A 12,153-nucleotide genomic window follows, 5' to 3' on the forward strand; every position below is an offset into this window, starting at 1 on the left:
GTACATTTGACAGAAATACCACCCACATTTACTTCAATTTGCCATAGATGTATAAATATTTGAGATTTATATTATAGTTTATTTGTATGTCACGCTAACAGCTTAGCACGAGCTGATTACCATCCACTGTGATATAAAGTGTAATCTGTAGTTGTGGGCTCACACACATAAAAGTGACGAATAACGTTTCACTTGTAGAATGGATCCGACTGTCTACCCTAATGATTACTAAGGATTGTTGCATACAGATTTCAGCTAAATTACCTATTCATAAAAATCTAAATGAGTGCAAGATTTGGATTTGGAAAGGAAGTCTGTGTTAGGGGCCCTCTAACAATATGGATACTAGATGTACATGTTGCAAATTTTACAGTTTAAAAAATATTTATAACCAGTGCAACACAGCTGAACTATAAATGCATTACATTTATCAATAATGTAACAATATAAAACATTGCTGTACTAATAATCTGAATGACAGATGCATAGAAAAGAAATGATCTCTTGGGGTTTATAAGGGAAACGTTTGCAACAACTGCCTGAGCTCAGCTCGTTCAAGTGGCAGTGATGTACTGCTTTGGAGGACAGCAGACGTGAGTGTTACAGTCAGTTATTACACAAATGAAAAAGAATGTGATAATAATATACCTTATTATCACATTATGTGCCAGTGCAGAAACACCTACTGTTGCAAAACATGACACTGAAGTTCTGCAAGCACCTGCAAAGAGAACATGCTGACCTGACATCCAAACCAAGATCAGCAGGAGGAGACCCTCAGATGCAGCTCGATGCTCAAACAGAGTGTATGGTCTCGCAGTGTACTGGCACTTTGATCTCTTTCTAGTCTTACAGACCTACAGACTTACTGCAAGCTTCTGCTTTTTAATGGCATGCAGAAACCTTTCCATATTAAGTTGCCAAGTAACAAAAATATGATGGAACTAATGTAACAAATTACTTTCTACACGGTGTGATTCCTTTTGTTTTTTTAAGTAAAGAGTAATTTGTTACTTTTTGGGAATAACTTTTTTTTAAACACAGTACAACCACAGAATATTTTTAAAAACATTTTTATTAATACACTGGAATATCATTAGATGACATGTTTCCTTGTCAGTGTCAGTGCAAATGCTTTATGAAAAATAATTTATTTTGAAAATAACTGATTGCAGCATCTTAAAGGAAGGACAGATGTAGCATGGCCCTTGGAAATCAGGTTACCATCTGTGATCATGTATTCCCCATGATTAGAGTGTAGTTAATGTAGACACCTGCACGTTTGAACACAAATACACTTAAACAACCTGAGACAAGAACAAAAGTGAGTCCAGGGTTTACTCACATCAGCATTTGCTGTTTTAAGCATTCAGCTTTTGGCTACTTTCAGTACTTCTCTTTGGAAACCCGAGAGATCACAGATTAGTTTGCACAGCACACATTAAAGTGTATGATGTTAGGATTTCAGCTGAACACGCTGTCACACACTTATGTTTAACAAAATAACGATATCTTCATTATCACATTTAGAATGGCAGTAAATTATTTGTTCCAGTTTAGGAACTTCTAAAATCCTGGCCTGATGTTCACAGTGGCTCTACTACACCAGCAAACACAAAGGGGAAGACTGAGGTGAAAGGACACTACTCGACTGCCCACAGAGAGACCATGCAGTGGCTCTGATCAGCTGCGTGGGGCAGGAGTTATATGGTTCTACTGTCCTCAAAGTTAGCCAGTGTATCATGCTAGCTTAATTTTTCCATGAACCACTTTCAAGTTAAAGAAAAAAACTCCAGAACCACTCAAATCATTACCTGCTCAGTTAGATAGCCTTGCTCTTAAGTACACTGATTACATTGTGGTGAACTGTGTGTTCTCTTCTTGTCATCCTGGAGGTGGGAAATAAACTTTTCAGTGTCTCTTCTTTGCTCTCCTTTTCATAGCAGCATGCATGTCATACTATGCAGCTCTCGCTGTTCCAACATTGCCACATAGTGTGGGTGGATGACAGCACTCCATTAATGATATTCACTTTAAATCTATTCAAATAAATTTAACCATCTAATAAAATCCTGCAGAATCATTGCAAAGGAGACTAAAGGTGTTTCAGGCAATGACACCATATCAGGGGATTATGGACTGTTTACTATTAGCATGACCGATTAATTCTTCAAATGCGCTGATGGGAGTTCAAAGTTCAATGGCAATTTAGATAAATGATATCAAGGCAAATTCTGTTAGAACGGACAATGCACTGTGTGGTCATGGCGGCTGACAGCTATTCTCTGCATAAATCTGACAGGCCAGGTGTAGTGCAGGATTCAACCAGAGGAGGGCGCTGTTATTACAATTCCACCATATAAACCTGAAATCTGAGCATAACAGCTAAGTTGTTCATGTTACTGTTACTTTTAAATATGCACAACACTGTTTGTTTTCAGCAGGCAGTGTGAGGGTGCAGGTATGCATCAAAGTCAAAATTCCATATCGTCACACTCGATGCGTGAACTCACATCGTGACATCATTGAAATGTAATTTCCAATGTGACAATTTGCTTCATAACAACTGTAAAACCAGAAAGAAAGAAAACAGTTGCCATATTTGTGCAGACTGAGAAAACACACAACAGATTGTGTCATTGTGGAATGATCTTTGAAACACTGGAAGCCCATCAGGCCACTGTAACTTCCATGCATCGGGATTCTCCTCCTCTGTCCCTCTGATGCAGAAATGTGTGGATGCCGAGTGAGGACTCAGTGAAGCACGATGAGACAGAGCTCAGCTACTGTGCTCACAGCATGAAGGCCTCTACATCACTCATGCACTCGATAAATCAGCCCTTCTCTGTCCAAATAAAGACACACCATCACAACCACATCAGGCCCAAAATGAGACACTTCCAGTATTAAATTCAACACAATTCACAGTGAACTGTGCACTGCAAACATTAGTGAATCATGTTTGTGGGATTCATTTAATATTTCTCCCAAAAATGTACATGAATATAAATGTGCATGCAATCAAACCAGCCACAAAAATACCCCAAACTGACGCAGCCTCCTCTGCAGTAGACGATCAAATCCATTAATCTGACTCTGTGCTGTTTTTTTTTTTTCTTTAATCAGTCTCCATTGTTTGCATCAACTGTGGAAAGCAAGTGAAGGCTCCAGATGAACAATCACTTGCAGAATTATAAAGCATCATAAATCACCAAGAGTGTATAAGTACAGGCTCCTGCAGAGTTTCAGCAAGCATCACTCAAATCATCAACATTACTTCTGGATGTAGATGATGATAATACACAGAGTTCCCACCAGTCCTAAGGCCTGGATGCCCAGGAACCAGAGCAGCAGCCAGAAGAAGACGATCACGACAGGCTCCACTATTTTGTCCCCAAAGTACATCTGGCTGAAGCCCATTCCCCGCAGACACTTGTTGAGCGAACCAAACAGAGTCCCCATTCGCTCACAGTCGTCCAACAGAGGCTCTCTGGTACTGGGGTCATCTGTGCGGGACCATGTTGCACTGGGATCAGTTCGAGGGCGGTTCTGGCTGACATCAGTCTGTGGAGACAAAGTTATATTTACGAATTCCTAAATTCAGATGGAAGGTAAATTAATGTAAAACTTGTTTGAAATGTAAGACAGCTTATAGTACATCCTGTAATATATTGGGTAAGAAAATGTGTGATTGTGAAGATTTTTGTCAGTCACTTACTCGACTAAGTAAGTGAAAGAAATGAAAAGAAATATTGTGAGGAACGAGTATGTGCACACTTGACCTCAGAGGTTAGATGAATAGCAAACGTAAATAAAAATGTTAAACTATACATAGACATAGGGCTGCTCGATTATGGCAAAAATGATAATCACAATTATTTTCACTGAAATTGAGATCTCGATTATTTGACGATATTTATTTAACAATAACAATGTATTGAATAATGGCTTTAAAGATTGTCAAAAAATAATATAAAATAGTGTGCAACTACTGATTACTAGAGATGGCACGATACCACTTTTTTATGTATTGAATAAATAAAGAATTGGCTGAATCAATGGTTTCTGAAATGGAAAAACTTAAAAAATGGTTTGATGTAAACAAATTATCTTTGAACTTGACAAAAACGAAATTTATGATTTTTGGAAATCGGGTAAAAGAGGATGAAGTAATTCTGTCCATGGATGGAGTTTTGATTGAGAGAGTTACTGAACTCCGTTTTTTGGGGGTAGTATTGGATGATAAATTAAAATGGAAATCTCATATTGAACATGTTAGAAAAAAGATGGTTAAAAATATTTATATTCTGGGTAATGTCAGAGATATACTAGATTATAAGGCAATGCGTATTTTATATTTCTCATTAATTTTCCCCTATCTCAGTTATTGTGCTGAGGTGTGGGGGATACATATGCGACTTATATACATCCTCTATATTTGTTACAGAAGAAAGTGGTACAAATGGTTCATAATGTTAAATATAGAGAACAAACAAATAAATTGTTTATAAAATCGAAATTGTTGAAATTTGAAGACTTAGTGAAATTACAGACATTATTATTCATGTGCAAGGCAAAAAATAATACATTACCTCTTAAGTTACAAAGTTTGTTTGTATTGTGTTCAGGAAGTGGGGACAGTAGGAGGAAGTTTGACTTTAAGCATAAGTTTGCTAAGACCACACAAAGGCAAATGTGTCCGACAGTCAAAGGCATAAGAATATGGAATTCTCTCGAAGATAATCTTAAGAGTTGTACAAACATGCACCGTTTTAAAATGTGTTACATATTTAAAAGGATAAATCAATATGAAGACCATGAAAGTAATTTGGGCTAAACGTGGAAGAAAAAAAGAAAAAAAATTCTCATTGCCATTTAATGCTGTATATTGCTGACTATTTTGATTTGTTGTTTAGTTTTGCAGTGTTACAAAAAGTTACATGTTAGAGGGTTTTTTTGGGGGTTATTGGCGCCCTCTTGTAATAATATTTGGATTGCAGATAGGGGGCAGGTGCTAACAAGAATTTATTCTTCTTCCTGCTCCTTTTCACCCATGGGTGCAGAGTCATATTAAGGGAAGGAGGTTTTGTATGTAGGAAAAGAAAAACTGTTGAACCATGTGTGGAATAAATAAAGAAATGAAATGAAATGTCCGATACCGATATCATAAATTTGGATATCTGCCGATACCGATATGAATCCGATATTGTGTGTTTTTTAATCAATAAAACTGTTTTTTTAATATATTGCTGCATTTTGTATAAGTTCATACTCAAGTTTAAATAAACAACAACACTAAAGCTATTCTGTTATACCTGTATGTAAAAAATACACTGCGCCCAAAATATTTCATAGTTCAGCAACACTGATCAATCTAATAAACTTAAACCTGCTCCATCCTCCCTATTCTGGTATTTTAAAGAGTACTTAGCAGAAATATTAAGCAACCTAACTAATAGGGTTGCAAACTCCCAGCAAAAAAAAAATAGGGAACCACCCCCCACCCTCCACCTCATGATGCTTAATCGATGTAATCAACTTTAATTTGATGCAGGGTGAAAAAAAATGCACAGAAATAAATTATTTTTCAAGAATAATTAAATAGATTCAACATCTTTCTTCAACAGAATTGCAGACTGCACAGATGGTACTTTCCCAAAGGAAAAAGTACTATAGCTTACTAGGGTACATTAGACTTAACAGTTACTATATACAGTAATGGACTTCTATATATTTTACATCAGATTAAAACTTTGGGTGTAAGATTCAGATAATTATTTATTAAAAGCGAGACATTTTAAATGAGAATAAGAAAGAAAAGTATGTCTCTGTGCCCCCTTTTCCCTGTTAATGCCCTATCGGCCCCCCTGGCTGCACTTTGCTAGATCCGCCCCTGCACAGTTACCAGCCGTCAGCTACGTAGAAAAGGATCCTGGTGTAGAAAGTAATATTAAATACATTCTAACAACAGCTTATCAAGCTTAAACGTGCTGCTGTTGTTCCGCCGCTGGTTTCCTCTTTCTGGTGCAAAGTGGGCCAAAAACAAAGAAGAGAGACTCGCGACAGAAAAGCCGATCAGCTGATCATTGATCAGTTTCACGATTGAAGTAGCAGCAGGAGAGGGAGGGGGGGGAGAGAGGCAGTCGCTCCATATATCGGTTGTTAAGCTTAACATGGGAACGCTTTACAAACATTCAGAGATGAACTTACACACTTGCTTTACTTCTCTCTGGGATAACTTCCTCAGAGATGAAATGCTGGTTTGGTAGCGAGGCTACAAATACACACAGCCGCTCTATCACGTGACGCACACTGCTCCGACGTGCTACGGTTATGAGCCGAGTTACGCCGTGTCGCAAGTTTTGTGAGGTGCTTTTTTGATATTTAATGGATCGATTACATTTTTTATTTCCCTCCGATATCCGATCCAGTAATTTACGTCAGTATCGGACCGATACCGATACGTAATATCGGATCGGTCCATCTCTACTGATTACAGTGCAAATGTTTGCAATATAAAAAATAAATGAAAAATGTAAACATCTATGTTTAGTGAACTTCAAAATACTGCACAATATTTGATCCACGTCTGACTCCGCGAACCCATAATGTTTCCACCAATGTTCCCTCAAATATTTCATGTGTCTGAGCGAACACACAAACTCCCTGAGCGTCCCTTGGACCACTGTGAGCGACATCAGACGTGAGCACTGTGGTCACGCCGGCATCTAATCCATCCAAGTTACATGGTTTATTAAAATAATCAAATCACAGCATTTACATTTATGTTAGACTACTTTTAATTAACTGCTTTAGCCCACTTACAATGAAAATGTAAAAAATCCTGTTCATGACCTGTGTAGTATGTTAACACTATTGGAAGTAAAAATAACTTGAACTCCAATTTTGAAAACACAACTTTCTTTCTTTTCTTTTTTTTCATAAAGCTCTGACTTGTATTATGAGTCTGTGGTCTGGGAGAGAGTCTGTAACTCTGTCTGCAAAATACAGTATATAATGACCAATGTTGGGCAATTAATTATATAGTTACTACTTCAAAAAAGTAACTCAGTTATGCAAACAACAAAGTTTTTTGCAGCTATTTATTTTTTTAATGCAGCCAAGGCGTTTTTTTAAATAAACATTTCAAACTATTTACAGAACAATCAGCTGTTCTGCATCAAATCTGATGCCACACAAATTATCTGTGCCACTCCAAAAAATAATTTCTGTCCACTATGAGATAAAGGAGAACAACAGCCTGATACCTGCAGGCCTGACAACAGGAGATGTATCACTGCTGTAACACCTGTAACATTCAGCAGCCGCCTCATTGTTCTGACACACACAACAAAACTATTGACTACACTACACACTAACTACACACTAACTACACACTAACTACACACTAACTGCACACTAACTACACACTAACTACACACTAACTACACACTAACTGCACACTAACTGCACACTAACTACACACTAACTACACACTAACTACACAAGATTTGCACTAAACGTCTCAAATCTCTCACATCTCAGAACACCGCCGTCACTCCTAAAACTTCCCCCCGTTTCTTAACAACTAGATGCCACGTTGCCATATCATTTTTTGATTGGTCGACACGGTACTTTTTTCGACCAATAGGAAAGGGTGGGGGGTTTGGTTTAGTTTTTGCTCACAGGCTTTCAAGCGTTTTCCTTATAAAACGCCGTTTTTACCGTTTCTTCCCGCAGTAAATATAAACAACGATAGTATTCAGGAAGAAAACCAAACATTGCAGATATTTTTATCATAACTCTGGTTTTACGTGGCCGATCAACACAATTTAAAAACTGGTATAAAGTCCACACTTTTCCCGTCAGTTGTTCCGTCTGTCCTGCTCACATCTCCAATGGTTGGACACGTTGTCATTAACGTGGCTTCACTGCACATCAGCCACGCCGCTTTGCTAGCTAAAACACCGGTGTCGGCACATAAGGACGCTGTCATAGCCTGTCAGCGACGCTGATTGGCTGCGTATATACGAATGTGAATCGCATTATTGGCTGGACTATAGGATAAGGTGGCATCGTTCTAATCCCACACAGGAGCAGCCAGTCACTTACTGACTAACACTGCAAAACAGAATTGTTAAAGTTTTAATTTTAATTTCAATTCAGGTTAGATTTTTTTTGTGCACAACGCAGATTTTCTGTGCGCAGAGACCGTGCCAGCAGTGCGCAATTGCGCACGTGCGCAGCTTAGAGGGAACATTGGTTTCCACACCACGGAAGTCGTTTTACCTCTTTTCAACCAACGGCATTCTTTCTTCAGCAGCCATTATCCTCTCCTCTCCAAATAACTTCTGCTTAGCTTTCCGAGCTTTCTGAGCTTCCCTCGGGTCCTCTTAATTGTTGTGACGCGTGTTCGAAACGCAGAGAGGTGCGCTCGATTTGCCACACGGAGCAGCACGAGAGTAAAGCACGAGGGAGGTGCTAATAATCGGCTCAGTCATTTTTAATGATCGTTGAAAACCCAGATCGTAATCGAGATTAAAATTCGATTAATTGAGCAGCCCTACATAGACAGTATGTAGAGAAACTGACAGCCACAATGCTTTTGCACTCTGGACACCCGCTGCAGAAGCAGAGCAGGTGGAGAGCTGGTGCTTGTAGTTCTTGTTGTGCTATGCTGAGCAGACTGAAGCTGCAGAGAGCTACAGTCAGTGACAGCGGAGTGAAAGTAAATCTGTCCAACTTTGAGAAGCACATAATTATAATGCTCAGCTATTTCTTTGTATCTGTAATGACGTGCTGTTGTTTTAGCTTAGCCAGAGAAGTGAGCTGACCGGTTTAAAGAGCAGTGTGACTATCACACTGGATGTGCATCACTAATGAACTCCTCTTATTCAGCGGTGTGCTCCGACAGTTTCTGCTGCATCGTAAAAAAGATGCTCCGTTATAATTTAAAGAAAGTCAAGCAAGTTAGCAGAGCCCCCATTTTTGTGCTGTCTAAAGGTTTGTCCTACAAAATTACTCTGTTTACTGATAAATCTGTTTCGCTCTCAAGCCTCATCTATTGATGCCACTGACTAGCCAATCAGTGACATGCAGTCCGCTGATGTCACATTTTCTCAGACTGCTTGCAACCCCAGCTGAGTAGGTACTTAAAAAACAAAGTATCTGGTACTAACACCTAATGGAACATGCTAGAAACTGAGTCTATAACTCTATCTACGCAGAAGTTAACTTTGTAATAGTGAAGTCTCTCTCTACAGCCCCCGTTTGTGCTGCACAGTTCTAATACAGTCCACTTTTTATCAGTTCAGATTCCATAAAGGCAGCATCACACCCAAGATGGCAAACCAACCTGTAGGACTAGTAAGACTCGACAAGATTGGACAAGTTAAACTAAAACTTCATTCCTGCGTGGCATTTCTAGAGACAAACCAACACAGTGGCATGCTGATCAAACACGATTATGTGTGTTCTTGTTTGTTTGGATGAGGATAAAGTAAGTGTCCCTTTAGATACAATTCAAAGCTTAATGAATCCATTCATCTAGGAAGATACAAATTACTATGACGATTATGTGGTAGTATTTATAATGAATTAAAGAGTGTCTGTGGTCGGCCCCGGCCTTTGGTAATGCTCCAAATGCTACAGAATTCTGTGGGAAACACTCATTACAGATGTAACCAGTGGTGACAAGATGGGAAAAAAATACAGCATGCTGTGAGGCCCGGGTTCAGTCCCTACCAAACACAGTCACATCTACTGAGGCCAAGACTGCACTCAAACAGTAAGATTATTTAATGGACCTTTGCCAAGCAAATCAAAGCTTTGCTTACTTGCACGTATCACATCTACATACGAGCTTACATTTCCATGTCTGCACTTGTGTGAAAAAGCATCACATTTGTAGTTCAGATAGAAGAAAACTCATCTCAAGCATAACGTAGGGCTGATTCATCGAGTACTTGGAATAACTTGATTGTAAAAATTCATTGTTTCACTGCATCACTGTATAGCGCCAACGACCAAATATAGACCTGCAATAATGAAAATGTGGATAAAGAGCCCACCAGTTTCTCAACAGAAAGACTGAAAACTCAACAGCAGCAGTGATGATGAGAGTTTAACGTGGAACCAGGGTCCTCCTACACCACAGAGAGCAAATGTTTTAAAAAATATAAAAATAAAAGGCTTTTTTTTCTTTCTACAGGCCAATACAAATGTACATGGGCTCTGAGCCACTGACCTGGGGCTGTTAGGTTGGACACTGAATTATTATTAACATTAATTATTAACATCTACACCATTACAACATCCGTTTTCAGCAGCACAGACTTCAGAGTGTTGATAACTCTCTCATTAAACATGCAGACACAAAAACACATCATCCAGCAGACACACTGCTGTCAGGGCTGTGTTTGCCTCCTATTATTACAGATCATCTATTTAATTTTGCATTAGGAAAGTGTATTCTGTAAAATATTAAATGCTTCTTTGACAGATGTTGGCTGCAGTGAAATTTTAAAACACATTTCCAAAACACAAAAAAATGAGCAGATCATTTTTGAAATACCTGTTTTTCCACTTTTGAATATTTATCGTTGCTCATTAATACGGCAGCAGTGTTTCTTATCCGATAAGTACATTAGTCGATTAAAAACTCGATGACTAAACTAATAACACCACAATAGCTGCAGTTTTCTTTATTAAATGGCAGAAATAAGGATTAGTTAATAAGGATTAATAAGGATTTATGATATTTAAAGTAACACAGGGCCCACTGCCACTGGTGCACTTTGACCGATCAAGTTTACTGTGGGTTCAATGATCAATGTTCTGAAAGGCTGCCCACAGACACAAAGCAATGCGTCTTAAAAGATGAAACGGGATCGTTAACTTCATACTGTATGATATTACATGGCTTCTATAATATCCCGACTTAAGTTATATGACCATCCTGTCCTGTCCGCTGCTCCTTTTCTGCCGCTTACTTCTTCGAATAAAATAACATCTGGATGGAATCTGGCTGAAGCGTTTACGTTTGGACAACAGATAAACCTTAGAAACAAAGTTAACCCTGACGGCAGGCTGAGCCGACACGGTGAAACCGCTCCCAGATCTTGACAACTCGGCCCTGTTTGCCACAATGTTAGCATGAAATCTGAAACAGGCGGCTACAGCTAGCTCGACAAACGCCGCTCGGCCGCTTTACCCGGTGCCGCTGGCTGTGCAGTGGTGCCTGCCTTCCACTCTGGACAGGCGGAGGAATATGCAGTCTTCTCCGGTTTTCCGTTGGTAGCTCTTCTAACTCACGTCGATGAGAAACATGCCGGCCATTTACAGGAGGCGTTACAGCAGACATATTCCTGCTAGTACAGTGACAGGAACTTTTAGGAGTAAACACATGCTGGGGAAGCGACTCAGAGCGCGTTCTCGATCTCGGGAGCCAGCAGATTTTTTTTAGCATCTAAACTTCATCGACCCTCTGAAAAGGCGCCACCCACAGGGCAGGAAAGTAATGACAGCGTTGTTATCTCCCTTCACTTATGTGGAACACTGAGCAGGACAATTGTGGAAATGCTCGAAAAAAGGGACCACATTAAGAAAAAAATTATTATCGATCATTTTGAGAATAAAGTTGAAATACGTCGAAATGTAGAGATGCAGTGGTTTCAAGGCTGCTATACCCTGTACAAACAGCCTCATGTAGATGAGTTAGTGACACAAACCGATCAACTGTCTTGTCATCCTCTTTACTGCATGAGGGAGTAACCATCGATATCCTGTCCACTGACAACATTTCATTTTGCACAAATCCGATCAACTCTTCCATGTTTGTGTGTTTTTTTCCCCTTCTGACTAGATGCAACGCTCTGCACCGCCTTTTTCACCTCCTTATACCCATCACCACACTGAGTTTAAATCATTTCCTTGGAACTAAAACTGACTCTGAGGTATGATTTCACTAACTCATCTACACAAGACATTTTGCAAAGGGTATAGCAGCAGTTTGCCTTGAAACAACTGTAAGCTCAACATTTCTCAAAATAGTATTTCCACTTTTTTCCTTGAATTTCTGGAATAGAATTTCGGCTTTATTTTCAAAATGATCAATAATATTTTTTGTCTTAATGTGGCCTTAACCATCTTCAT

At 39.1% G+C, this 12,153-nt stretch overlaps 1 protein-coding gene across 1 annotated transcript; it reads right to left on the reverse strand.

Moving 5' to 3' along the window:
* Positions 1 to 1,357: 1,357 nt before the first annotated feature.
* Positions 1,358 to 11,483, reverse strand: fam241a (family with sequence similarity 241 member A). The gene is made up of 2 exons (XM_003458155.5): positions 11,213 to 11,483; positions 1,358 to 3,564 (listed from the first exon to the last, which is right to left on the reverse strand). The coding sequence occupies exons 1-2, from the start codon at positions 11,465 to 11,467 to the stop codon at positions 3,274 to 3,276; spliced, it is 546 nt and encodes a 181-aa protein (XP_003458203.2). The 5' UTR covers positions 11,468 to 11,483; the 3' UTR covers positions 1,358 to 3,273.
* Between the last annotated feature and the right edge of the window lie 670 nt (positions 11,484 to 12,153).

This window comes from Oreochromis niloticus, linkage group LG19 (genome assembly GCF_001858045.2).
Source record: "Oreochromis niloticus isolate F11D_XX linkage group LG19, O_niloticus_UMD_NMBU, whole genome shotgun sequence".
In the NCBI taxonomy this organism is placed as follows: domain Eukaryota; kingdom Metazoa; phylum Chordata; class Actinopteri; order Cichliformes; family Cichlidae; genus Oreochromis; species Oreochromis niloticus.

Excerpts from the sequence above, each read along its gene's own strand:
- fam241a (XM_003458155.5), bottom strand. The coding sequence starts at position 11,467 with ATGCTAAAAAAAATCTGCTGGCTCCCGAGATCGAGAACGCGCTCTGAG. Across the intron at positions 3,565-11,212 it reads TGCACAGCCAGCGGCACCGG|ACTGATGTCAGCCAGAACCG; the intron begins GTAAAGCGGCCG and ends TTGTCTCCACAG.